The sequence below is a fragment of the Anser brachyrhynchus genome (assembly GCF_964034855.1).
Source record: "Anser brachyrhynchus genome assembly, chromosome: 19".
NCBI lineage: Eukaryota > Metazoa > Chordata > Aves > Anseriformes > Anatidae > Anser > Anser brachyrhynchus.
Window position 1 is genome coordinate 10,960,860 of NC_137712.1, and position 26,781 is coordinate 10,987,640.

The 26,781-nt window shown below is 56.5% G+C and overlaps 1 protein-coding gene across 6 annotated transcripts in view; it reads left to right on the plus strand.

Annotated features, from left to right (window-relative positions):
- The window catches only part of RGS3 (regulator of G protein signaling 3), a 79,226-nt gene that overhangs the window by 38,369 nt on the left and 14,076 nt on the right, over positions 1-26,781 (plus strand). For 5 of the 6 annotated variants that reach the window (XM_080562536.1, XM_080562537.1, XM_080562538.1 and 2 more), the window contains 2 exons: positions 5,310-5,350; positions 17,304-17,426. In XM_080562536.1, coding sequence (XP_080418662.1) covers positions 5,310-5,350; positions 17,304-17,426 — 164 coding nt within the window. Of the gene's footprint in view, positions 1-2,395; positions 2,594-5,309; positions 5,351-17,303; positions 17,427-26,781 lie in introns of those variants that run through there. The other variant, XM_080562540.1, reaches the window with a different exon arrangement.

Genomic DNA, 26,781 nt, shown 5'->3' on the forward strand with positions numbered 1-26,781 from the left:
TGTGGTCGCTCTTTGGCCACGGGCTCCTCTTGTGCATGGCCGCCCGCCTCCGGCCGCGCATGGCTCTGGCAGCCCCAGGCAGCGGGTTTTGCCGGATGGGGCTTGTGGAAAACTGGGGTTAGGTGTGAGGAACAGCTTTCATGTGATGAGGGTGGTCAAATGCCCAGAGAGGCTGTGGGACCTCCATCCTTGGAGGTGTTCGGGACTCGAATGGACACAGTACTGAGCACCCTGACCTGGGTGCTTTGGGCAGGGGTGCGGAACGGAGATGGCCGGAGGCTGCTTCCAGCCCAGACTTACTCTGTAGTTGTGTGAGCAGACAGCTCTGCGTTTTTCTGTGGCTCTGAACAAGAGGGATTAATCCAGAGCGTGGCTGCTCCTCCAAAAGAAATAATTTTCAGGATGACTTTTGTCACTTCCCATGATTTTCTCCAGCCGCACAGGGAGCTCTGGTGTTGAGCTGCGGCTCTCCACCTGCCCCGCGATGCGTGAGCCTTGGTGCTGGGGATCTGCAATGGCACTGCGGGCTGCCCATCTCTTATTTCCCATTTCCAACAACTTTTCTGCGCCCAGATTCATTCACTGACCTGTTTAGTGGGGGCAGAAACAGTGAGGAGGAAGAGGGACACGGAGGGCACCAGCTGGTTAGAAAAGCCATTGAGCTTCTCTGGGATTTGTTGAGTTTGTTCTCAGCAGCGTTTGTTTCTAAGAAAAGGACAAAAGAAATTGTTCCTTACTGAAGCACTTGTCGGTCAGCGTCTGCTTCGTTGCACGTGCGGTTCCTGGCTGCTCTCAAAGGCTGCTGAACAGCCCAGCTCTTGTTCTCCTCCTTGAAGAAATCACCTTCGTGCTGCTCGTCCCGGCAGCGCAGCGGCGGCTCCGTGCACCAAGGTCTGTTTGCAGCTCGGCACAGGAATGTGCCTCCTAACCTCAGGCACAGCAGTTGGATTTCGTGAGCAGTTTTCTGCCACTTATTTCCTTGTTACCATAATAACTTGGCTAGATCACATCTGGAGCAGCTTAGGGAGCCTCTCCGAAGGGGATGTTTGTGTCCGCCGTGCCGGACCGCCCCCCGTACGCCCGGAATCCAGCGCAGTCAGTTTTCAGGCAGCTCGCCCTCCTGGTTTGGGTAGGGCTGCTTCAAAGGTGGGTGGAACAAGCGAAAAGATGCCTGTCCCTTTTGCCAGAGATTTTCTGTTGGTCTCCTAAATAACTGAATGGCACATTAATAGGAACAGGCGTATTGCTGAGTATAACAATTGAGACATCTCCGGTACACTGAAGACCATTGTGATGTTTCCTGTTTCTGCCGCTCGCTGCACTGTGCGAAAGCAAATCAGTATAATCTGCTTTACAATGCTCTGTCTTCCTGCTTTAGAAGCCGAACATGGCTGATGAGCACCACGCCGGCCAATGTTTCCAGTGCGACAGGGCTGGCTTCCTCACTGGATACTGTGGGAATTTCCATGCTACCACTGCTGCCTTGCTGGGATCCTGCCCCCCCCGGGGGTGTGTGCTTGGCTTGGGGACAGAAGAGTGATCCCATTTAGCAACCCGAATGAGGACCCCCACCCATGAGCCCCATCCCTAGGCTGGATCCCGTTGCTCTCCCCAACATCCCAATGCACTCTGTCTTGCAGCCAACAGCTTCATGATATCCAGAGGCCCAGACTCTGATTTTTGAGGTTTTTGGCATGCCTTATGGGCTCACACCCAACTACACCTCCCTGGGGACACATGCCACAGAGGGTGACACGCTTGTCCGCTCTCAAGTGCTTGGTCTGGATGTGCACAGCAGCCTTTCTCTCTCGCCACACACCCAGGGCCCCCCAGCACCCTGTGAGCTCCTCTTAGGGTACTGGATGCAGCCCTGCCCTCGCTGGGCAGATACGATGGCTGGGGAGCAGGGTGCCCTTGTTGTGGCCATTGTCACTGTCCCCTGTGCCACGCAGAGGCTGTGGAAAGGAGCAGGACCATTTTTTTTTCCATTTTCTCCCATCTTCTTGACCCAATACCTGGTGTGCACCACCCGAATCCCACGAGCGGCGCGTGTTCTCCTTGGGTTGCACAGGGGAGGTGGGCAGAGGCAGGGTGGCGCTGGAGGCTGCTGCTGTGCCGGGAGCTGCATAAATGCCTGCCCCACATCAGCACGGGCACACGGGGCTTAGCCAGGGACAGGGACGTGTCCCCGCAAACCTCGCAAACCTCGCGTGCTCCTCTTGCCTGCGCTGAGCCTGTGCAGCAGCCCAGCCCCGGGGCAGGGATGGGTCGAGTTACCCTGAAAGACAAGCCAGTCCCTGTCACAACGCGTCATGAAGAAACGGAAATATCTTAAAGTGAGTTTTTTTTTCCTCCTGCTTATTTCCTTTTAGCATTTCAGGGTATTTGGCTGAAGGTGTTCACACTGTTCGGCTGTCAAAAAAAGGCACAGTGTCGGGTGGGGACGGAGCCCTGCGCGGGGCTGCGGCTGCCCCCTTGTCCTTCGTGGCCTTGGTGGGCTGCAGGGCAGGGGACGAGCAGCACGAGCTGGGCAGCTCCCGCCTGGCCCTGCGGAGACTGGAGAATCCCCAGGGAAAGAATCCCAGCAAACCTGGTTTGTGTTGAAATCTGCGCTCGGGTCTGTCCTTCCTGGCACTGCTGTTGCTCTCCTGCCTCCTGTCATGCCTTGCTGGGGATCGGCATCAGCTGGAGCCCAGCTGTGGGGCTGGGCAGCGTGAGGAGGAGTCTGTTAGTTCCTAGTTTTTCCCAGCTGAAGGCAATTCTTCATGGAAGAATGGGATTGTGGCAGCTCCCGAGTCTAGGCTGGCTCCCTGCTCTGCGTGTCCGATAGGCGCTGTGCTGCCTGGCCACGTGGATTATGAGGTGGCGAGCCTCAGGGATGGGGACAGGACCTGCTGGCTGCGGAGGTCACTAGCACTGAGATACACAGAAGGGAATTCAGAACAGAACTTAATTCTGGTGGTTTTGGGCTTTGTTGGATTCACTTCTTACTGTGGAAAGCCAGAAGGAATAAATAGGGGCTCAAAGAGCGGGGTCTTACCCCAGGCTGTTGCACTCCAGCATCACCTTTCCCTGCCAAGGGTGCACATCTCTGGGGGTGGCCTCTTCCTCGGGTCAGACAGGGTTAAAGCTCCTGAGGACAAGTGGCTGGGCCATTGCTTCTCCTGCAAGCTGCTTTGCAAGATGGGCTGGAGAGCTCAGGAGCTGCTCTCTGCTTGCTGCCTGGATGCCTCCCCTTTGGGCCTCTCACCTCTGCAGTGAATTTGGTCATGGCTGATGCTGTGCAGAGCCCAGCTGAGAAGATGGGACGTCTGGTGCTGTTGGCCACCATGGGAAGCAGAAGCAGCAGAAAGGGTTGATGTGTGCCAGCAGGAGGCTCGGATCCTGTGTCCAAACCCTCCCTCCGTGGGAAAAACTCCAGCTGAGGGGCTCCCATCGAAGGCTGTGGCTTAGCAAGGAAAACGCTCCCTGATGGTCCTACTGGGCTTTGTGGGTGCTGGGAGAGCTTGGGCAGAGCTGTGGAGAGCGGTGGATGGGTTTTGCATAATACAGAGGTGGGCAGGTGCTCCGTCACCACTGCCCTCCTGGAGGTGAGGATGCAGCGGGGCGGTGCTGGAGCCTCTTGACCAGGCTGGAGCAGGGGGGGACCCCCACGGAAACACCCAGGAGCTCCTCATACAGGAGGTCCTTGGCACCGGTACTGTTGGGGCTGGGTTCCAGCAGCGTGTTATGGCACAGTATCCCTTTAGTGACTTTCCAGCCTGTTTGCTGCAATGTGCTCTAAAAGCAAAGCTGGCAGCGGAGGCAAGCCTGCCGTCCCCCAAAAGGCAGCTGGAAGAGACATCCAGCAAACGGCTCCAGGCTGTTGCGCTTGTTCACGGGCTTCTTGTTGCCTGCAGAGGGACTCAAGTGACATCTGAGCCCTTCAGTGGGTCGCAGCCCGTATCTGTACCTCTGGGCTGCTGCCTGTGCAGGCAGGAGAATCGCTGCCCTCTGGGAGCGGGGCGTTTCCACCGCTGTGCGGAGCCTGTTCCCGTCGTGGGCACAGCACGGGCTGTTGAAACGAAGCAGAGCCTGCGCTGATGCTGCTTTGGAAAGGATCTGCAGCCGTGCCCAGACTGCGGAGCTGATCTCACGGCAGAGATAACGTTGTTAAAAGGGTTATGAAAGCTGCTGCCCAGCAGTGCTGCACGCTAGCGAGGACAAAGCCTTGGCAGGGCACGCTGGTGGGAAGCGCGGTGACACAGCGGCTCTGGGAGGTGGGTGTCCTGCTTCAGAGCCGAGGGGACCCAGTTGCGTGGTGGCTTCATGTCCTCCTCCTGTGAGGCTGATGTGTGCCTGGAGCTGGCTTCCCCTGGGCTGGGCAGACTTGTGTCCCACCAGTGGGGATCAAAGACCAGGGAAACCCTCAGCAAAGCCTTTGTGCTGGGGACAGGGAAGGCTGGGCCTGCAGGAGCCAGCCTGGTGGAGCAGCCGGAGCATGACACATTCGTCCCCAGGGACAGCTGGCGGCGAGGCGGGGAGGAGACCGGGCTGCTCTGTGATTTAGCACGACACGGGTTGCAGCATTGGCCATTGCATTGCCTCCAGCACCTTCTCCCTTCCCAAAGCTGTGGAAGGGGAGGTCCCTTGGACATGTCTCCTGAGTGGCACCTTGCTGGCAGGACCTTGGGGAGCTGCCCTCAGCCTGGTGGAGCAGGGTGGGCTCTTGCCACTGCCCCACCTCAGTCGCTTCCCTGTGCTCTGGGGTTTGGCTCCAACTCCTTGGAGAAGCACCGACCCCAGCTCCTGGCTCTGATGGAGGCTGGGACAGGCAGCACTAGGCAGAGCTGCCCTTTCTGGGGGCTCTTGCGGGGGGAGAAGCTGGGAGTGAGCAAGGACATAAGAACGAGAGCTGCTCTGGTGAGTCCTCCTGGGAGCAAAGCATTTGTGGAAATGTGGAGAGACCCGACCCTGGTGCCCAGGACAGGCACCCAAAATGAATCGAGCTGCACGTGCCGTGGCACACCAGGCAGGAGAGTGCACACGTGGCCTCTGAATGAATCAACCCTTTTCCCAAAAGGACAAGCCCAAAGGAGAATCTGTGATAGCGCAGTGAGTTGATGCAAGAAACCATGCAGGCGCAGCCTGCCCGGTGCATGGCCCCGCAGATGCAGCATACATCACTCCCAGATCACAGCCTGGTACTGTAGGATGACAACAATAAATATTCATTAAACGCTGTCTCTTAGCCAATTCCTCTGTCAGTGTCTCCGCTTGCAGAAATGCAGTTGTAGCTTAATTTTGATCCTGTTTTCTCTTCTTTACAGGTTTGGAAGATCGGAAGTTCTGCATCCTTTACCTTGCAGAGGTGAGTGTTGCTGGTTTCCAAATTAACTTTCCAGTGGGAGCTGAACACGTACTAACAACTCTGCTTCTGTCTGCTGGGGCAAGAAGCACAGGACGGGTTGTATTTAACTTCCTTTTTAATTTGTTTGCCAGAGGTCTGGAAAGGAAACATAATGGCTGTAGCCAGAATATATTAGTAAGAAGCTGCTAAAAGGAATCTGAGAGCTGGGAGAGGCTGGGCAGCACCGAGACAGGCTTTCTTTCCCCCCCTGTGCACTGCAGGGGGACCTTCCTCGCTGCATCTCACCTTTGATTTCTCCTGGGGTTCTTTCACCCAGGGATTCCTTGCCAGCTGTGTTCACTTTATTTTTCAGGAATCTTGCTTTTCTTGTTTTCAAGCGCCCAGGTTTGAAGCCCTCTAATAAAATAAGGAAGCTCAGTGTAAGACAGACACAATCATAGCTCTAAAAATGCGCGTGGCTGGTGCACGGCTAAATGCTCTAAACAGATTTGAGATCGCTCAGACGTTGGCACGGTTACTTTTGTGTCGTGAAGCAGCCAAGGAGACTGCAAAATTGGTTCACAGTGACTGGTCCTGCCTAATCACTAAATGCTGCAGCTGTTATTTTTTTTCCTTTCAACTGACTTTAGCGTGTTCCTGGTTTCAAGGCCTTGTGTTTTCAGCGTGGAAGTTTGGGTCTGGGAAAGATCCCCAGGGCGCTGAGGAGAAAGGCAAACATTGCTCAGCAGCACCACGAAATAATAAGCTATTGTGAAAGTTGGATGAAAATGTCCAGGATGGAAGTTGTTCACCTTGAGCGGCTGGGACTTGGGCCAAAGCCTGACTTGCTGCGCAACCGTGGGCTGTCGAGCTCTCTCTTAGGTCCCCCTCTTGTTCCTTCCCTGTCTTTATTTCTTCTCGGGGCGGTCGGGCAGGACCTGCCTCCTCAGGGCCTTGCTCAGCGCGGGTGATGTCTCTGTGCCCAGCTGCCCCCATGCTGTGACTCAAATGCTGCGGCGGCTGCCTGCCGGTGCCGTCCCGGCTGGGCGATGGGGCGCTCCTGCCTTCTCTTGTGTGCTTGGAAAAATGCCTGTGGATCTTGGAGTTTAATTCAGAGCTCCAGGCTCCTAAGTAGGAGTAACTGAACAAGAGATGGCTGCGTTTCATGTGGCCCTGTGAGGCTCATCTTTGAGATGCAGCAAGGGCTTAGCTTTCACCTTCTGCTGGGCTTAGGTGGCCCTGGCTCTCAGGGCTCTGCTGAGCCCATTGCACTTGGAGCATTGCAGTTGCATAGAAAATGTGAAGCATTCACCTTCCTCCAGGCATGCTCCCCTGTAGAGGACAGTACATCTGGACAGGCCACGCTTATGGGTCTCTGCAAAACCCTTCTTGTTCCTCCTGTCCGCCCATGGTATTTCGGAGCAGGCAGCCTTGTGCCTGTAGCCAGCAGTGGGTGCTTGCACCCTGCACTGTGCAAGCCCCAGCTTTTGGCTGTCTTCAGGGCAGCCCGTAGCTTGAAGGTGGCATCCTGCTGAGCAGGAGATGCCCTGTGCCACCCAAAGGCCTCCTCCTGGACCCCTGGGGTTGCTTTGGGTCCCAGTGGTCTCACCAAGGTGGGGAGATTGGGTTTGATGTGCCCTAGCCTGCGGGGTATGTGTGGGGATCCCCCAACCCCATGGCCTTTGTTGGGTCTTTCCTGCAAAGACAGGAGAAAAAGGCTTTTCTTGTGGCTCACTGAACCGTCCTCAGTGGAAGGGGACCTCAGGTGGATGGAGATGGGCTCTTGCTAAGTGACGGGATGCTGTTCTGGGCACCAGCCTGGGGGTGTTCAAGCATCTTCCTGCAGGAGAGCTAGGAAGAATGTCACAATCAGGTCACCCCTCTTTTTTCCCCCACATTCGCTTCCCAGCAGTGAAGCTTTAGTTGCAGGGACCTGGGGTTGTCATCTGGAGGCTTTAAGACTTGGTAGCCCCTGAGAGGGAGGGAACGGTCCTTTTTAAAGGCATTCCTGTGGGATGGCTGTGCATGGAGGCCTTGCATGGGCTTGGACGCTTTGCTGGGCTGGTGGGGGCATTGGTTTGTCCTGTTGAGGGTATTTCTGTGGAGGGCTGTGTTTGAGACATGGCCTGCTGTTAAATAAAAGCAGTGACCGGGACCCACCGTAGCACTCCTGTGTTGCAGTGGCACAAGGGGGCTGCGCTGGGGGTCTCCAGGCCAGCCCAGCCCCATTGCCTGACGGACGTGGGGTCTGCTGGGTGCCAGGCTCCTGTGTGTGACCTCCTGTTGTGCTGGTGCAAAGCTCAGCATCCTTGTCTGGGCAATGAGATGGTTTCCATCTGCAAGGATGGCTGCCTGCAGAGAGCGGCTGGCTCTGCTTCGAGGCTGCACTCGGGGCAGTGGGAGGCTCACGAGGGTGTCCCCAGTGTGGTGGTGGCCCTGGCACACTCCCGGCACCCTCAGGGTCCCAGCACTGTGGTGCAGCATTGCCCTGAGCCTGCGTCCTGCTGGCAGATGCTTCTGTCCTGCTGCCCACCCCTGCGACAACCCTTGGCAGCTAGAAAGCTCTGAGGAAGGGTGCAGAAGGAAAGGACACTCGTGTGGATGTGGCTCTTCTGTCCCGTGTCACCCACGAGGGGTGTTTCTCCCTCCTGACCTGCTCCCGGCCTGCCCTTTGCAGCCGGTGCCCCGTCCCTGGGCTGGTCAGCAGGGCCTTGTCCTGCTGGGAGCTATCCGTGGGCTCCGCTCTGTGGGGGCCTGGCTGGGGCATTAGGGTTGGTCCCAGCTCCTCCGCCACCGAGACCTGGGCAGACAGGTCCCTGCGCTGCCGTGACAGGGCCTGCGGGTGGGTGGAAGCACTCGTACTGCTGTTCCTTACCCACAAATCACCCGCAACGAGCTGTAATGTACTTAGTGCTGCTGTGAGTTGAAAGGGAGCCCACGGGGCCGGGCCGACTTAACATTTGCCACAGGAATATTGCTTTGCTGAGGCCTTGAGCAGCCTGCGCGCCTCCTGCTCCTTTCTCACCCAGAGGGGTGATGTTGTGGGTGATGTTTTGCCCCAAAAGGTGGCATTTGCGCGTTTGGATCCAGTGCGATCTGAAATGAAAGTATGTTTCAAAATGTCTAGGGGTTGCCTAATTAACTTTCAACAAGAAAGAAAACTCCAACCTTCAGGGAAACTGGTGTGTCATGGAAAAGCTGCTGTTAGTCATCCTGCCTAACCACGTGTCAATAAGACACTCACAGGGCTTAAATCCTGTGCATTATAGGCATTTGCAGGCTTATGGTAAACTGCGATCTTTATAGCCCTGTGTAGGTTACAGCAGGAGCAGTGTTTATTTTACAGGCTCTTCAGGGTGTGAACTGTGGTGTTTGGAAGTCCTTGTGCAAACGGCCCCGATCCCGGTGGAGCACATGGCCTCCTGGGTGGGAAATGCTGAATGTAGGTTGGTGCTGGAAAGGGTGCAGGACCACAGGAGGGTCCTGTACTGAGCTGTCCGCTCTTGGCTCCTTGTGGTGGTCGTGGGGTAGCTGTGGTGGTCCCAGCAAGGCAGGATTTGGGTAGTGAGGACGGTACCTTTTGGTCAGGTAGACCTGGAAGCTTGTGTAACTTCTCTAATTGCCAGCTGTTATATGAATGTGCTACCAACACATACAAACCCAGTTCCGTGTCAGTATTTTAAATCCAAATGAAACGGTTTAAAGTCAGTTGTGCAGCCCCTGCTGGCAAAAGCTTTGGGTTGAGTCAGTGTGGGCCCCATTTCTCCACCCCACAGCACTCTGCGTGTGGGTGACTGGCCCCATCGCCCCCTTCCTGCAGGGCACGAACAGCCCCTGTGATGACACGTGTAAAACCTGTCAGAGAAAGCACCTATTGTGCGGTGGGAATGGATCGCCTCCCGGGGAGCTGGTCCAGAGACGTGAGCGTGGTCCAGGACCATATTCACACCCTTTCCCGCTCCGGAAATATCCCACTGATAGGAAACCGCAGATCAGTGTTTTATTGCATTGTTAGAAATTTTTGATTCAAACCCAACATGTTCAGACCAAACTGACTTAAAATCAAATAGCTCGTTAAGTTTTTCATTGTAGCAGCACTAGCAAAATCGATCTTTTTCTCTGGAAGTTTTCATCTGCAGACACTGGTGTTTCTCTGGGGAAATTGCTCTGACAGAAAATCTTTCCAGTAGCAGCTCCTTGGCCTGCTGCGCTGAGCACGCTTACAGACCCGAGCAAATTAATGCTGTGGATCTGTGCTTGATCTCGTTCTGCTTCAGAGATCTGCATCGTCCGCACGGGAGATCCTCTAGGCAAGCCTCAGAGAACTGACACCGTCCCCTCAGTCCTGGGTCTCTGCGGCCACATCCCTGCTCCCGTGTGGTCCCGTGGGCGCTGCTCCTGTTCGCATCCCCCGGCGGGGATGGAGCTGTGTCGCAGCTGCTGGCAAGGGCACCCCTTGAACAAATGCTCCTTAACCTGAGCCACTGCTGCAGTGAGGGCCGATACTGTGCCTTGTGTAACGTGCACACCTCCGTGGCCTTCCTGGAGATATCCCGGCTTGCTCCATAGGATAATTAATTTTCCCCATGGTGTCCTCTGTTCCTCCCAGGAACAGGGCTTTGCTAAATTTAAATCACTGTAGGCCCCAGTCTCCATGCAGGGAATCTGAACCTAGAAAAGCAGTTTACTTATGGTACAGAGGCCTTAAAGGCTCAGGGACTCACTCCAATGTGGTAGACTGGAGCAGATGCCCTCAGAGGCACTTGGTTTGCCATGACGCAACACGGCCTGGAAACCTAGAAAGACAGGAAATTGCTGTGGTACCTAATAAATAGTTAAAAACCCTGGTCTCAAACCTCAACAGCATCATTTGTGAGCATTGCTCTCTCTGGGAGAGCTCGGGAAGCCTGGCTCTTACTTTATTGCATCCAGAATAGCTGTTGACATGGTAGAAAAGAGCAAATCATGCCTGATAACGTGTGTGTATGACTCAAAATTTGGGGAAGTAGGAGGTGATAAAGAGGGTAGTTAAGAGACAGGGCAGTGGGGGTTAGTTGTTAAGGTGGGTCAAAGCTAATGCTGCTTTCACAAATCAGGAGGGTGAGAGGACTGTACACACAGGTCTGCAGGGGTAAGAAGTGACTGAGGAAGGTTTGTTGGGGAAAGAAAGGGTAATCCGCAGCCACAAGCTCCTGCAATGTAAAGATGGAATCAGTAACGATAAAAGTTTGGGATTCAGTTCGGGATTTTCCCCATTCCTCTCTTCTCTGACCCAAAAGTAACGGCCAGAAGAATTGCATTTTGGGATGAATTTGTTTCCACTCCAAACAGGATGTTTTTGGCAGTCAAAGCCAAGGAACTCGTTTCCCTTTTCCTTTTTCCTGGCATTTTAGAAGACCTGGTACCCTGGGTTGGGCTCTGCAGTGTGATTGCCCCTCCTGGTTCCTCTGCTCCCTGACGAGGCTTGAGCAGCCTCCACGATGTCTTGGTCCCTCCTTCTGAAGTGCTCCATTTCTACTTCTGGTGTTTAATACAAGAAAACACCCACAAATGGCTCCAACTGAACGCCAAAAAGGCCAGCTTAAAGAGATAGGCTCAGAAAACCTCAAGGCTGTGCCCGGCCCTGACTCCAAGGCAGCCAGAGGGCCCGGTGTGTGAGCCCCCAGCACAAATCCCTGCGGGAGGGCTTTAACTGCAGCTGCTGGACAAAAAATAGCAGTGATTTAGGAGTCCCTCAGCCTCAGCTAAACACGAAATCCTGAGCTTTGTGCTGTGGTGTCCTCCTGATGCTGGAGCGACACGGGGTGGAGGTAGTTGGGGTTCTGGTGCCTGGAAAAAGAAAGTCAGGCGTGTGCTGGCACCGGGTGCTGCATGCAGGAAGGGAGAAGGTGGGAGATTAGCGGTTATCTGTGGGGTGGATTATGTGCTCAGTTCAAGTTGTATCTCATTCTCTCAAATTTGTAATAGGAAAAGAGACGTTTGTCAGATTTGTGGGCAGTGTTATTTGTCAGATGAGCTCGTGGCTGGGGCTTGTTGTGCTGCAGTGAGGTGGAAGATCCCCTGGGATTTCAAAGTTCATTTATCCAAGGGGCTGCAATGGAGCATACACCTCAGCCAAGGCTAGAAATGTTGGAATAGGTCACACTTAAGGGCTTCATTAACAAAAATCCAGGCACACTCCTTGCTGCCTGCTCCTGTCAGTTTTATTACATTAATTTGAATCACATTTAGAGAAGATGTGGTGTGCTCCTCTGCCTCCCCCTTCCTGCTCCCAGTCCTGTTTGGCAAAAAGGATGATTCCCTCCCCTACCCACCGAGCTGGTCCTTCTCAGGAGATGTTGCCAGATGAAAAATCCCTTCCTGCTCTTTGACATTTCCTTTGATTCCTGCATGTCTTGCAAGTGGTGGCTCATTTCTGGGCTGCCGGAGCCGCACACCAAGCGGGGCTGTGGCGTGCATCACCTTGAGTCACCCAGCTCACGTGAAAGCTGGATGCTCGATCTGCACAGGCTGAATCTCTGCCGTCTCACGCCTGCAGCAACAGCTTAACTCTTTCCTGAACGGAAATTTCCATTTTCCTCCACCCAAAGGATGGCAGGTCTCAGTCGCTGGATTTCTCTGGGCACAGTGCTGAGAAGTCCAAACTGCAGGCACGGGGATCTAACACCAGAGCAAGGCTGCCAACGTCTTGAAAAGTGCTTCTTAAGGATGTCATGATGTGAACCCATGCACAGATTACCCCAAATGCTGATGCATTCCTAAAATACAGCCCTGCCCTGCATCCCCAGGATGTGCCCCACATTTCAGTGCAACTGGAGTGCTTGCAGTTGTATTAGAGGGTCTCTCCTTCAAATAACGTTCGTTTGCTTCAAGCCAGCACTCTCCTGGCATTTACTCTGGGCCAGAGCACGCAAAGCCGTGGCTCTGGAGCTGGTGGCCAGGCTGCTCCTCTGTGCAGACAGAGCCCTGGGCTCTGTCTCTTCTGCCAGTGCGTGTTCAGCCAGGTTAGATGATATGAAGTGACACCAGTGGCAGAAGCTCTGGGTTGGCATAATGCATGGCCAGATGTTAGGACAGCTCCCAGTTCAGGGCAGAGCAGGGAGGGCTCATGTTCCTCTTGGAGAAACAGATAAGCAGGGGAACTTTGCTTCCTTGGTTCTGTGAGTCTTTCTGCTGTTCAACGTGAACCTGAGTTTTGAGATGACCACAAAATGTACTGTTAGGAGAAGTTCTTAATTTTTTTATCCTGGTGCTAATTCTGTGGTCTAATTCCTACAAGTTGGCAAAAAGAGCAGCTGATATGATGTGGTTAAAGTCTCGGAGAGATTTTAAAAAAGGCTCAGGCACTAGCCTCCCTTCCTGCCTGAGAGGGAAGGGTGCTTGCAGAGCAGGAAGGTGCTGGACCTGATCTCTGTTTGCCCAAGCAGTGTTTGCATGGGGAGCTCAGTATCTAGCTAATCTTGGGGCTGGGGATTCCCGCGAAGGCTGTCACCTTCACCATGAACCACTTAAGGGCAGCCTGCTGCTCTGCAAAAACAAATCGAGCCCTGTCTTCATTGGCTGTTCTGAACATGGGTGAAAAAAAGGTGCTTTGTATTATCTTATCCTCCTGGAGGCTTAGCATCCTCCAGGCTCTGCCCCTATGCGGTGTCCCTGCGGCATCATTCCTCCACACATGCTCGGCAGCAGCATCGCTGTGCCAGAGACCGGCCCGGGGGGAGCTGGGGTCACGGGTGGCCCTGCACGGGTGGCTCTGCAGCGTGCAGTGGCAGTGCTGCCTTAATGCTGGCACCGCTCACTGTCCATGGGTGGCTGTAGGACAACGAAAACCCATTTCCAAGGAGCCAGCCCTTGGTGTTGCAAGCAAGGATGGGATGCTTCTGTTCTTTACCTTCAGCTATAGAGCCTCCCTGGCCGAAAAATAAGCCGCACAGCCACAAGCTGCTCTTCTCTGCAGAGATGGCTGTGCTCCATGAATGGCTGCTCCATGCACGTCTTCTGCTCAAGCACCCGTGAGCTCCTTTGGTTATCCTGGCTGTCAACAGGACCCGTGCTCTTATCACCAGTGTTTGATTTTTGGGCACCACCGGTGTGCCCAGCAGTCCAAAAACCACAGGAAGAGAATGGCCCCCATGGCCCCCCCAGCACAGGAGCAGACTGAACTTTCTCATCAGACCTAGGTCTGCGGGTCATGAAGTAACCAGCCAGCAGTTGCCCGTGTTTTGTGCACAGGATATTCCCAGGGCTTGCTGTTTCGCCGGTGGAGGGTTTGCTCTGTGATTTGAAAGCTATTGTAGTCTGGAGCCCATTTCCGAGGTACTTCCCCTCTGGGATCTCTGCTGGCTTTGGCCATGGACCAAGGCTCAGAACGATCGAGGCCAGGGGCCGGGCAGAGCTGAGCTGGGCTGTGAGCCGTGGCCCCGCAGCACCTTGCCATGAACCATGCAGGGGGTTTATGGAGCTGGGGAGGGGAGCCGAGCACATCCCCTGATCTGCTGGGGAAAACAGGGACCTGGCTGCCCTGGGATTGCATCTGCTGGTGTGAGGGGTGGTGGCAATGAATGGACTCAGCCCCTGGGCTGGGCCGGTTGCTGAGCTCAAGGCTTTGAAGGTGTTAGGCTGAGGCTGGCTCGTTATTATTGCATCTTTGCTTTGCAGCGATGTGTAGAGCCGTGCTTGTGCACACGATGCTGTTGTGCTGGGTCCTGCACCGAGGGACGTGTCTGCAGCACAGGGGCTTGGTGTGTAGGGTCTGGGGGCCCCTCCTGCGACATGGTGCTGCTCTCCAGGAGGCCCTCGGCTGATCTATGGGCTGTGGAGCCGGTGTCCGCCGGGGCACCCAGGAGCTCTGCCTGCCCTGACCCCAGTCCTGCCGTCTCCCCGCAGTGGGGCTGGGGCTCAGCCCGGGGACACCGGCAGCAGAGAGCTTTTCCCATGTAGCAAATGGGAATCGTCCTTTGGGCAATCCCTGGCCGAAAAACGGCACATCTGGGGCTTGTGTTGACCAGTCTGGGTCCTCCTCCACCTACACGTGTTTTACTTCTGCTCTCCTATGGGTCCTTGCCCTGGTGCGGGGTCCGGCACTGCCCCAGAGCCGGGGGCTCACCGGAGGCTCCCGTGTGGCACCTGCAATAACATGTTTTTCGAAACACTGGGGTGAGCGCAGTCAGAAAGCAACTGGCAGCCACTTCAGTCGCTCACTTTATCTGGTCACAAACGCCCCCTTCACGCCATCTGCATCCTCCTTTCCCAGCACTGTGAGATTAAACCCTGTTTTCTCTTTGTAAATATTGGCAGGCGAAGCGGCAGCCTCCCTGAATGAAAACAATAGCGGGGAGGCCGGTTCCCAGAGCGGCTCCCGAGCGCGGCGGCTCGTGCTGCAGCCCTGCTTCCCTGCTCCGGGCTGTGCTGAGCTGCTCAGCTTGGTCCCTAGGCTGGGGCTGGCCTCTGGGGACATGTGCCGTTAGGTAGAGCTCTGTCCCACGTAGCAGTCGGTCTGTTCTCCATCTGGCCGGATCCCAAAGCACTTTGCAAGCCGGAGCCTGTGCTTTAGCAGCTGGGAGTGCTCAGCCCTGAGGTTTGGGCTGCGTCCTTCCCCAACACAGGTGCACCTTGTCTGGGGGGAGCAGTTTGATGAGAGATGGTGAGACATGGTTCTTCTCTTTGAAAATGTGTTGGAGAGGTTTAAGATCACTGTAAAGGTGCTGAGACCTCACAGCTGTAGAGTAGAAATGATAGCAAAATGTGTACAGATCGGGCAAATGCAATTTTGGCAATTCACATCGCACCTCAGCCCTGCCCACGGTGCCTCAGGGATCAATCAGCCTGTGCTCCCGGGTTGGATAAAACTGAAATACAGCTTGGAAAAAAAAAAGGGGGAGCAGTTGGCTTCCCCATCTGACTTCTTGGACCGGACAAAAGGGTGATCTCCTCTCCTGGCCTTAATACCACCGGGCTGGGGCCGGGCAGCCTCGCCGGCTTGCTGAGGCTCAGTGGGAGGCAGAGGGGCACTTTGCTCTCGGCAGCCGGTGGCGGCTGAGCATCGCTTTATGCCAAATTCAATCAGAGAGATGGGGACTGTAATCAAATCAGCGAGGGGCTGCACAGCAGGGGTAGGTGAGCTGTGCATCCATCATGAGCAAGGGGAGATGAGACGCCCTTGGAATCGCTTTAAACCTTGCGCCCGGGGAATTGCAAAAGCTTGGTAGGGAGCGGAGCGTACATTAGTTACAGCATCATTGTGGCGCTCGACTCTTAGCAGCTGTGCTGATATTTTTTAGGCTCCATTGAGTCCTTGCCATTGTTTGCTTCTGCCCCAAGAGCAGGGTGGGTAAGTGCCAGCCTGGATTTCCAGCACGGCAGATGGGCACCCATCCCCTCCTCTGAAAGCAGAACCAATTAAGTGCCTTTTGAGGGACCAGTGGGTGTCAGGGGTACAGCCTGGTGATCTGCCGGCACGGGACTGGGAGGAACCAAGACATGTGGGAAAGAGCACTGTGCTGCGCCAGCGGGTGCACAGGGCATCAGAGCAGTTGGGATATGGGGCAAGGGGAGACACAGCACCTTGTGTCCCTGAATCACAAACCTCTGTTTGATTTTGATGGTTTATAAGCAAGCCCGAGTATGCATTTTCAATATTTAAGCCCATTTCTGCTCCAGGAATAGATGTTGTGATGCACAGACGTAAGAAAAATCAAATCTTGTCTCTCTGGAAGTCTCCTTGGTGGGGCAAAGAGCTGGACTAGAGATCTGTTTTTCTAGAGCTGACATAGGAGGCTGGTTTGTTTACCTCTTTAGCAGGAATTTTGAATTACACGTGAACGAGTTAGCATCCAATGCAAACAGAGTCTTAAATGGTGTGACTAAATGGCATTTCCCCTTTTGGTTGTGTTGTCTCTGGAGTCACAAAGTGCAAGTTCCTTAGTTCTGTCTGACCTTTCTGGGAAAAACAGGCTAGCAGAGTCCTGCCCCTTTGCAAGGAAATCCTAGGGGGAAATGAAAGGCCTTTTTTATCCCCTTTTAGTGTGTGACTTTTTTCTTCCTTTGCGGTTCTGTCCCAAAGTTCTGCTCTTTTTCACATCTGACCACACAAGGAGGTAACCCAGCCGTGGGCATTTCTGGACCCTTTTTAAAGTGAGACCTGCAAAATCCCAACGGACATCAGTTGCTACTAAAGCCTAATTTTTTTTTTTAGCACAAGAGATGAGCATTTTAAGCACTGAGAGACATTTGTAAGAGAATTTGGTCAGAAGCTTTCTTAAATGAGAGGGACCTGGCCCAGAGAAGACATGTCAAAGAGGAACAGGTCCATATCACAACAGGGCTGTGTAGGGAAGGGGCTGGGGCGGTGGGCAGGCTCTGAGGCTTGCGATGGGCTCAGCTGGGCTGGGTTCCTGTCCTTTCTCTCCATTCCTCCCTTGCTGCACATTGCTCACAGGCGGCGCGTGACCAGAGCTGGAGCATCCTCCTCCAAACGACCCCGATGCGTGCCTTAATGAAGGAGCGAGGGAGAGCCTGGCCTGCCCCTGCACCCCTCCCAGCCCTGCCCAGCCCAAAGGCACTTGTTTTCATCAGTTCGCGCTACAGCCCCTCACTGATGTTTGCATACAGCAAAGAGCAATTTCCATCATCTAATTTAGCTGAATTAGCAAGTTTGCACTGTGATGGCACAGGGTGCAGAATTGCTGGTGCTCTGCCCGCGCCGTACTGCTCTGCTCCCACTTATTATTGCAGAAATCTGCTGCTCTGCACCGCAGCAGCCTTTCTCCCTCTGTCTGGAGGAGATGCCACTGTGCGGCTGATTTCCCATCTGTTTTACTTTCTCATGCCCAGAGCGCCGGACGCTGGTGCGCGGTCTCCCGTTACACTCGCGTTCATCTGACAGTGTGTTGGAAGCGAGTAGTTTGCAAACAAAGCTGGGGCCTGCGACACACAGCTAATGACCTTCTCTCTGCCTGTGTTTCCTTTACGTCAGAAGTCGGAGTGCTTATTAAGTTTGGAGGCTTACTCCCAGGAGCAGAAGAAGAGGATCTGCTGGTGTCTGGCTGAGAACATCACCAAGCAGCAACATCCGGCATCGGCTCCTACAGAGAACAAGGTAAGCGACCCGTGCGGACGCAGCCCTGCTGCTCGAGATCCCTGCTCAGAGCATCACGGGGCTCTGCCTGCGGTGGGGGCTTTCCTCTGGTGATGCTCCTGCCAGGCGGCTCGCTCCGGGGGCTGGTTTTTGCCAGGTGAGGAGTGAGTCTGCATTCAGGCGCTGCTGCGTCTGCAGCTTCCCGCCCTGCTAGGGGAAGCAGTGGCTGCATCTGCATCCGCTGACCCGAGTCGAGGCAGACTTCAGCGAGCTGCCAGCTCCTGACGCCTCCTAGCATCTGTATTTGGACAGCTGAGACCGTGCAACCCAGTGTACAGCCTCTCTGGAGAGCCTGGCTGTAGGGCAGGACTCAGTCCAGAGGGAGAGGTCGAGGCCGTGATCTCTGGGTCCTGATTAAAAGGCTCGGGTCATGGGAGCAGTGGTGCGGAGACGTGTCCCTTCTGTGCACTCAGATGGACTCTGAGGCTTGGTCCGGCCCCCACTGACGGCCTCGAAGCACAGAAAGGCCCTCTGAGCGCTGGTTTTCCTACCTAGCACGGCTGCACCAGCACTTTCCCACACTGAAGAGATTCAGCCTGGCCTGGGAGTGTGGTCTCGGCAGTGCTGGCACGAGAAATGTGTGCGTGGAGTGGGTTTGAAGCACTGTCGGGCATGCGTGCCTGGTGTGGATGTGGTTAACACCTCTGTCCACTTGCTTCGTGGCCGGGGATGCCTCTAAGGGGAGGTGTGTGACAGCGGCAGTCTGTGCTGGGCTCCTCTGGTCCCCCAGGGGTTGGGTTCGGATGGCTGGTGGGTGACCCACAGCTGTGGGACTAGGGAAACACACTGTGCTGAGCAGTTAAAGTGCTTTAAGTGATGCAAATGCGAATCTTGGGGGCAAAACACCCAAATACCTCCCTGTGCCTGGTGATGAGCAGCTCCCGTGCCCAGGGGAAGTGTGGGTGCAGCCTTGGTGCTGGGTCTGGTCGGGCTCGGGGGCAGGCGGCTTTCACTCTCGCCATGTGAGCTGCGCTGCTGCCAGAGCAATGCGGCTTGTGCCCCGCAGCGTCCCACGCTGGGTCAGCCCAAACATCAGCTCTGCAGGAGACAGAGCCTCCGGATTCCTTTTCCTGCCTGTTCCAGACCTACCAAAATAGCAACAACGCAAAAAGCCTGAGAACGTGGTTAACAACCAAAGCTGTAGCCATGCGAAGAGCCCCGGGCAGCTCAGTCCGGTGACAAGGCTCTGCCACCTCTCTCGCTTGCCCGTGCTGTGGCTTGCAGGCATGACGCGGTGCCGTGGCTCTGCCCCGGCCTGGGTGCAATCCAGCCTGGTCTGGGAGGCCATCCGAGATGAAGCCCTGCAGGGTCTCATTAAATCTGAGCTTCTCCAATGGGGGAGATGTTGTCAGCTCTCCATCACAATATGAGCTCTCTCTCCCTCCCCACCCCAGGCTCTGCGTCCAAGGCAGGGTGTGGGGTTATGCCTCAGTTCTGGCACTCTGCTGGACCTACAAGCCCCGTGGCTCAGAGCAAAGCTCTGGGGAGTGCCTGCTTCCTGGGCTATTTCAGGGGCCTGGCCACCAGACAGGTGAAAAAAGGCTGTAAGAGAGGGCACAAACCTTTCTAAGGCTTTTCTGTGCCTCTGTGGAAGAGGGAAAGCTTTGGAGAGTGGAGGACAGCCAGGGTGAGCCCTCCAGGGTTGTGACAATGGGAATTTGTCTACACTTGCTGAAGCTGTTGGAAATCCCACTGGTAGGATATAGGGCTAGAAGGGAGAAAAGAAGCAGTGGGAGCAACTGCCCGGTGCTTAACGGAGTCCATAGCGCCATTTTCCATCCCAGCAAGGTAGAAACTGCCCTGTCTACAAGTTTAAAACAAACATGGTCCTGAAGGGCGAGAGGAAACAGCGCGGGGAGCAGCTCCCGAGCAGCAAGAGGATGCTCAGTGTGGCATCAGAGCACGCTAAGTGCCCGCGCACGTGGCCGGGCTGCAGCCAGGGCTGCCGCGAGTGGTCTGCGTCAGGGTGGGCATCCCTGGGGACACCGGCACTGCGGGAGGTGTGCGGGGGGCAGGAGCTGAGAAAATGTGCCAGAGGACATGGAGAACATGTTCTAGAGACCAAGTCTTATGTCTACTACTACTGCAAAGGGGCTTGTGGCGGGGTTGGGGTCGGTCTCTTCTCCTGATCAACAAGCGGTAGGATGAGGAAATGGCCTCAAGTTGTGCCAGGGGAGGTGTAGGTTGGAAATTAGGGAACATTTCTTCACTGAAAGGGCTGTGAGGCATTGGAACGGGCTGCCCATGGAAGTGGCTGAGTCACCATAACTGGAGGTATTCAAAATGTGTGTAGATGTGGTGCTTAGGGACATGACTTAGTTGTGGACTTGGCAGTGCTACGTCAAGGGTTGGACTCGATGATCTTAGAGGTCTCTTCCAACCCAAATGACTCTGTGATTCTGTGATTCTAAAATCGGTTGCTTCTTGAAATGGAGAAGTGGTCCATTAGCTTTTGCTTGTTGCTTGCAAGCCATTTGATATTAGGGCTATTTAGGGAAATCGGCTGGTGTCTGTGCTCTGTGAACAGGAAAATTAGGCTGGGAATATCAGCTTCTGCATGGCTGATTTCTACTCCAAATGGAAATCTGATTTTCAAAGCCTTCGAAACTGCTCCAGCTTGGCGAGAGGCAGCTTGTCTGGGGACGTGGGCTTTGCTGGGCGTCGGGAGCCAAGAGCCGGCGTGGCCTCGGTGCCAGGCAGAGCCGCGCGCTGTGCCAGCTGCGTGCTGCCGCCAGAGGAGGGGACACTGCTCGGGCAGGGAGCGGCTCCTCCGCAGCCCCCACGGAGGGAACGGCTTCTCCCCCCAACACGGTAATGCTGCTGCTAATCCTGCACCGAGCACATGGTGTGTGGTGGGGCAAAGACGCTCCTGCAGGACGGTCCCATCTGGAGAGCAGGGGCTGGACTGTCTGAGTAAAGCTGCGTGGTGGTGTGGGAATTCAGACAGATTTGGCACTTTGGGATGGCACTTCTTGGTTTTCAAGGCCCCCGGGGCCATGTTCTTCTGGCTCAGGGACATGGCTCTGCGCAGCTGCCGTCACCACCTCGGGGAGCATCTCTTGGGAGGCGAAGCTGCTGCGTTCTGGGAGCCACCAGCACTTGGTGCATCCAGCTCTGGAGGTGTAGGGAGAGAAATCCCTGAGGGATAAACCAGCTCCAGCCGTGGTCCTGATGAGCTTTTCCTGCCAGTCATTGCAGGCTGAATGTGTAGTCCTGCTGGCCAGTCCCTTGGTGGCTCCTGCAGAGGTGATGGGATGTGGGTGGAAGTGAGGCTCTGGTGGCCTCTCTGCTGCCACTGTAGGACTTGGCTGAACTTCCTTGAGTGGCGAGCCTGCCCTGTGGGCTGCAGCAGCTCCCAGGAGTTGTTTTGTTGGTATTTTCTCCATCCACAAACCCTTCCCAACCTTTGTAATCAGATCCGGGTCTGCCCTGGGCAGCTGCTCCCTGCCCCATGGTTGTGCTGGACAGGGATCTGTGGACCTGCCCCGTAAAACACATCACTGGGGGGACCCCATTTGGTGACAAACGTCCCCAAACAGGGAGGTGCGGAGCCGGGAGGTGGGCCAGTGCTGGTGAGGAACCACAGCCACGGCAATGTGATTACAGCAAAAGCAGCTTTATGAATTAATCGAGTTAGCCAGGCTGCCTCCTTGGGCCAAATAATGGCCATCTGTGCAGAGCACGGTGCTTTTTTTAACCCTGCATTGCTGCACTGGTCCAGTTTCCACATTAGCAGGACTGACGAGAGGGCAATCTGCAGAGCAGGGGTGAGGACAAGGCACCAGGGCTGGAGCTGCTCCAGCTGCTTTGGCTGCCGGGGCTGAAATTAGTGGCACAACACCCTGATGATAACGAACCTGCTACGACCGTCTGATTCTCACTGCTTGTTTCTTTGTGTCTTCCACACTCAGAACGGCTGATTACTCTTCCTTCTGACTCCGTGACCTGAGATCACCTCGGAGATGATGGCTGGCTGTATCTGAAAGATGTAGATTATCCTTAAGCTAAATAATTACGGACACTTTGTGGTGTGGACTTTGGGCCGTGGGAGCCCAGGACGGGCGCTCCCCTTGTTTCCCGTGGGAGGTGGTGGATCCGCAGCACTTTTCAGATCCTGGCCGCCGCTCTCTGTCCCGTGGCTGCCGACGGTGCGAGCAGGCGAGGACCGATCCTGCGCCCCGGCTCTGGGGCTGAGCCGCCCGCGGGAGGGCCGGGCCGGCCCCATCCTGCCCCTTCCTCTGATCAGGAAGGGCAGGGCTGATTCTCTCACTATTCACAGCGTGCTTGACAAGTGCAAGTAAATGTGCTGTCAACAAAAGCAAACAGCGTGTAACTGAGGGATGATTGAAACCAGGGCCGGAGCGGGTGCGGGAGGGCTCCGTGCCGAGGCGGTGGATCCGCAGGCGGAGGGGCGGCCGCACTCCCCAGGCGCCTATTCTGCAGGGAGAATAGGTGGGGGCAACCCCTCCCCTGTCCCCCATGCCTGCCCTGCCTCCTCTTCCTCACCCCCTGGGCCCCCGGCGTGCCCCTTGCTGTGTGCCTGCATCCCTCTGCCCTCCCCGTGCCCAGCAGCTCGCTGCCCTCAGCAACCCGTTTCTCTTTCTTCCCCATCCCTTTGGAGGCTCCCCGTGTGCGCCCTTGAGCTGGCGCGGCCAAGGTGTTGGGGTGGCTGGGACAAGCACTCGGCTGGGGGACACAGGGGAGATGCTCTCCCCGACCCAGCACTCATGGGGCACTGTGCTCAGCGGGGGCATGGTCAGCACCATCAGCTCTCTGAGGGGGAAGGAGGGGAGGAATCTGCACCTTGCGCTGCTTTTGGACCAAGGTTTCAGTCCGCATCACGCAGTACCCACAGGGCCAGCCCGGCCCCTGCCACGCGCCCTCCCAGCCCCCTGCTCCTGCTGTCAGGCTGCTCAAATGGAGGAGAAAACATCGGGGTTTATTCTGCCTCAGTAAGGGTTAAAGCCTCAGCTGGCAGCGCTTATGAGCCAGGTTACAAAAGTAAAGCAAATAATTGTGTTGTTCCAAGCCAGCGAGCACAGCCCAGTCTCGCCCTGGGCCGGAAAAACTTGTTATTAAGGACAGCCAAAGGCTGCTCTGGTAACACCGTGAATCTGGGAGGCTGCAGGAACGGAGACCCTGTCCCCCTACCAGCAGGGTCCAGCTCAGCTCCGACCACTGAGAAGTCTGGAGGAAAACATCGCTGCCGCAGGTCCCTGTGCCACCAGAGTGAGCGGGGCCCTGAATCCACGCTGGTGACCTCGATGCACGCTGACATGGGGAGCTCGCCCTCGGCACCCGCTGGGCCAGGAGGACAACACGTTGACTCTAATTCAGCTGCGATAGGAGTTAAATAGATAGCAATGTGTGTGAATGTGAGCATAGAAGAAGTAGACGCAGCTTGAGCCACCCAGATCGAGCCATCCCGAGTGTTTAGTGTGCTCCCTTTTGCGGTCAGCTCTCCCGGGAGGCTGGTAGCCCTCTTCCACAGGAGCGAGCCCCAGACACAACCAGGCCATTGAAGGCTATGTGGGGGGATGCTTCAGCTCCCTGTGGTGCTTCAAAGCATGTCCCAAACATCCCTTTATGAACATAGGGGTGCTCTTTATGCAGGGTCTTGTCCTGACCTGGCTGTGAGCTCCCTGCAGTGCAGGCGAGCCCATGTGGGTGCTGAGGGCTCCTGGGGCTCCTCCATCCCCCCGACCCCTTCGTGCACAACAGTTGGCTTCCACTCCCAAGCACAAGGATGTGGTGAAAAGCGCAGGGCGGCAAGGGTTCACCTGGGCAGGCTTTTCAGCATTTCCCCCCGCACCAAGCCCTGGCTCCATCATGCTCAGTGTCCACCACTTGATGGTGGCACGGAGATGCGATTGGGGCCACCAGCTCGGGACAGCCGCTCGCAGGCTCCCAAGGCACGCGCGTACCGGGAGGGGCGGCAGAGCAGATGGGGCCAGCTGAAAGCCCTGGCTCCAGCTTTATTTGTTCGTTTGCTTAGCTGGACTCCAAAGCCATTAGACGAGCAGACCTCTCCCCTCCAGCAAACACCAGCTCCTGTTTCTCTGGCGCCATGCAATGTGCTTCTGTGTGCAATGTGCTCCTGCGTGCAATGCCACGTCCCCCCGAACAGGAGGACGTGGTGGTGGAGTGTGGGCTGAAGCAGCCGCCGGCACCTCTATCGCAGCCAGGGGCATTTTTAAACCCTTGAAGGTTGTTTCTCGTGAATCCCCAGAAGGACTCGTAACAGCGAGCATGCTGGAGGGAGCAGTGCCAGCAGCCCAGGGGGGGTTGAGCATCGTTGAGATCATTTGCACGGGGTTGTCAAAGGCACAGACTAAGTGGTTGAAGCCAGCGCTGATGTGATTTAATGAAGGCGCTGGAAGTGCTTTGGCGCAGCGCTGCCTGTGGGGGGGGGATGCTGGCTGTGCGAGGCAGGGCTGGCACCGTCTGCTGGGCTGCAGCGCTGCTCTCCTGCACCCAAACAGCTCCTGGTTCGGGAAGCTGCTCTTTCCTTCTAGCAGGGGGCTGCGAATGCACAGCCAGGCTGGCTCTGAAGCTGCTGGTGTCTGTGCCCCGTGCTGCACAGCTCCCTAAGGCATCATGTCCATGCAGTGCCAAGACGTTGATGGGGGATATTGGGGTGGTTTCGCACCAGCACCCTCGGGGACCCACTGGTGCCCCAGGGAAACAAGGTGGCCCTGGGGAGGAGGAGGGGGGTCACCGATGCCATTGCAATAGTTACTTGAACCCTGAAATTTTTGCACAGCTGAAGGATGTTATGTTTGAAGTGCTGGGGGGCTCTGGGTGGTGATGCCCAGAGTGGCGCAGGAGTTGGAGACAGCTTCATCCTGCTCCCTCCGGGAGCCTCAGCATCCTGCCCCATAACAGGCACCTCCTGATGCAGCTGCAGGGGAAGGTTTGGTGACCGCAGGTGGGTTGTGTTAGGCTTTGTAGCCACCCTTGGGGTCGTCGGCACCATCGGGATACCTTCAGACATGGCCCTGTCGGTGCTGGTCACAGCCAGAGCTGCTCTGCCAGATCCCTTCTCTAAGGCGGTCGTTTCCTTGCCACCATCCGTGCCAGCAGCAGCAGTGGCTTTCAGCGCCGACCTTGTGGTCCTGTTGTGAGCGCCACTGGGACGAGTCCTTTGCAACAGCTCTGCGGTGGCTGAGTGCAGCAGCTCAGGCTCCTGCCGTCACCTCCCTCATCCTGCGCAGGGGGACAGTGCTCTGCCCCTGCTGATAACACCACGGAGAGGTTCCCCTCCAGCCAGCACCACACCACGTAACATCTGCCTGTTGCCCCTGCAGGGGAGGGATGCTGAGGGCTCAGCCCTTGGGATGTGGGGACACATTTTGACAAACTGGGTTTCAGCCTGGCTGCGCTGGGTGCGGGAGATGGCTCTGCATGGCCGTCAGGTGGCTCACCTGTACCTGTGGTGGGGATGCCAGCCCCCACAGCCATCCCCGTCGAGCTGTGGGGCTCTCCTGGGGACACGCTAGGGGTGGCAGCAGTGGTTGGGCTCTCCCCGGGCAAGCTGTGACCTCTGGGATCACACGGATAAGGGAAAGAGTTGGGATCTTGCTCAGGGCCAGGACAGGACTGAAGATTGGATGCTACAGGGCCTGCTCAAGTCTGTGTGCTGATCCGTGCCCCTCTCCGAGCCCCGCTCTGCTGCTGCTGCTGGGATCTGCTCCTTCTTTCCCCTTCCCCACCCTGCTGCTTTCTTACTGCCAGGGATATTTATGACCCAGACATCATCTCACTGCCTTCCTGCGCTGGGTTACCTGGGTCGGGGAGGCTGCAGACCAAGGCTGGTGCCCAGCTTGGGCAGACTGGAGCCGTATCTCCAAGTACGGGGCTGGGGGTGCTCTGAATCCCAGGAGGCACCCCTGGCATGGTGACACCCTGGGCTGTGCACCCCCGATGAAGGGGAGCTGAGCACGGCGTGCCCCCGCGGCCGTGGGCACCCATCAGTGAAAGGTGGCGGTGGTGCAGATAACCCCTGGCACGCCGCGCCGCAGAGCATCCCCCTCTTCAGAGCTGCCCCTTTTCCATAGAAAGTACTTTGGAAAAAACCCAACCGCCCACCTGCAGCAGGGTTTCATTAGCAGCACCGAAATTGGTCTGCGGCTCAGCGTCGCTCAGGGGCAGGACAGGGCAGGAGAAGGGGAGAGCTGCGGAAGCCGAGGCGGCGGGTTTCGGTGTGATGCATGGCTCTCCCTCCAGGCAGAGCGGACGTCCACTCCTACCAGCAGGTAATGGTGCCCCCAGGGATGGCTCGCAGAGCCGTAAATAGCACGCGGGGCACGAGGGAGCGGTGTCTGGGAGAGGCTGGGGCGGCTTCAGCTGCTGCTTGACACAGACATTAATAACGGCAGGGGCAGAGCCGCGCTGCGCCAGCGTCCGCCAGACCGCGGCCGCGGGCACACGTCGGGGCTGGAGGGAGATGCTGCTCCAACTGGGATGCATCTGAAAGCCCGCGTTTGGTATGTTTTGCTTGCCAAGTTTGCAGCCTGAGGGCTGTAGCCTTGGTTGGGCGGGATCTGGCAGGTCGGGGAAGCTGTGCCGTGCCTCGGGAGCACTGGTGTCCTTTTAAATAACAGGTCCCGGTCCCCGCGGGCTGTTCCTGGCAGTCTCCTGGGGAACCTGCTGCTGCCGCCCGGCTTTGTTTGTGGCAGCAAGGGCTGGAAGGGCTGGTAAAGAGCAGCACTGGAGGGCACAAGGGGGTGTTTGCAGTGATGGGGACTTTCTGAGGTTCCCTTGCAAATCTGGGCTGTGTGTGGCTGTGCCGTCGGCTCCACGTCGGCTGGCTCTCGCTGCAGAGAGCGGCATCGCAGCGCGACAGCGCACCTTCTGCCCCAGGGCTTTTGCAACCTTTTGGAAACTTTCCGTTTACTGGCACTGGGGACAAGAGAACAAATTCAGACCTTGCCTCTGAATTCAGAGCTGGGTGCGTGTTCGTAGCCTCGGTGGGGAGGGAGGCACTGGGCTGGGGACAGGTTGGGGGCTGGGGTGGCCGAGGCTGTCTGGGGGCCAAGTGGTCGGTGCTGCACTGGCATTAAACCTACATTAACTGGAGCACGTGGCACAGGGAGGTTTTGTCCCATGTCGTTTGCCGACACCTTCAGCCATCTGATCCCAAAATGCAGAGTGCAAGAGCCACCCGACCTGGCTCCATCCTGCGTGTAGCGGGACCTGACCCCTGCAATGTAAATCCCGGCCCCCGCCACGTGCCAGGCTGCTGCCCTTGGCACGGCAGCGGCTCCTGTCCCCTGCCGCGTTGCAGGGAGCGGGCGGCTCCGGGAGAGGCGCAGAG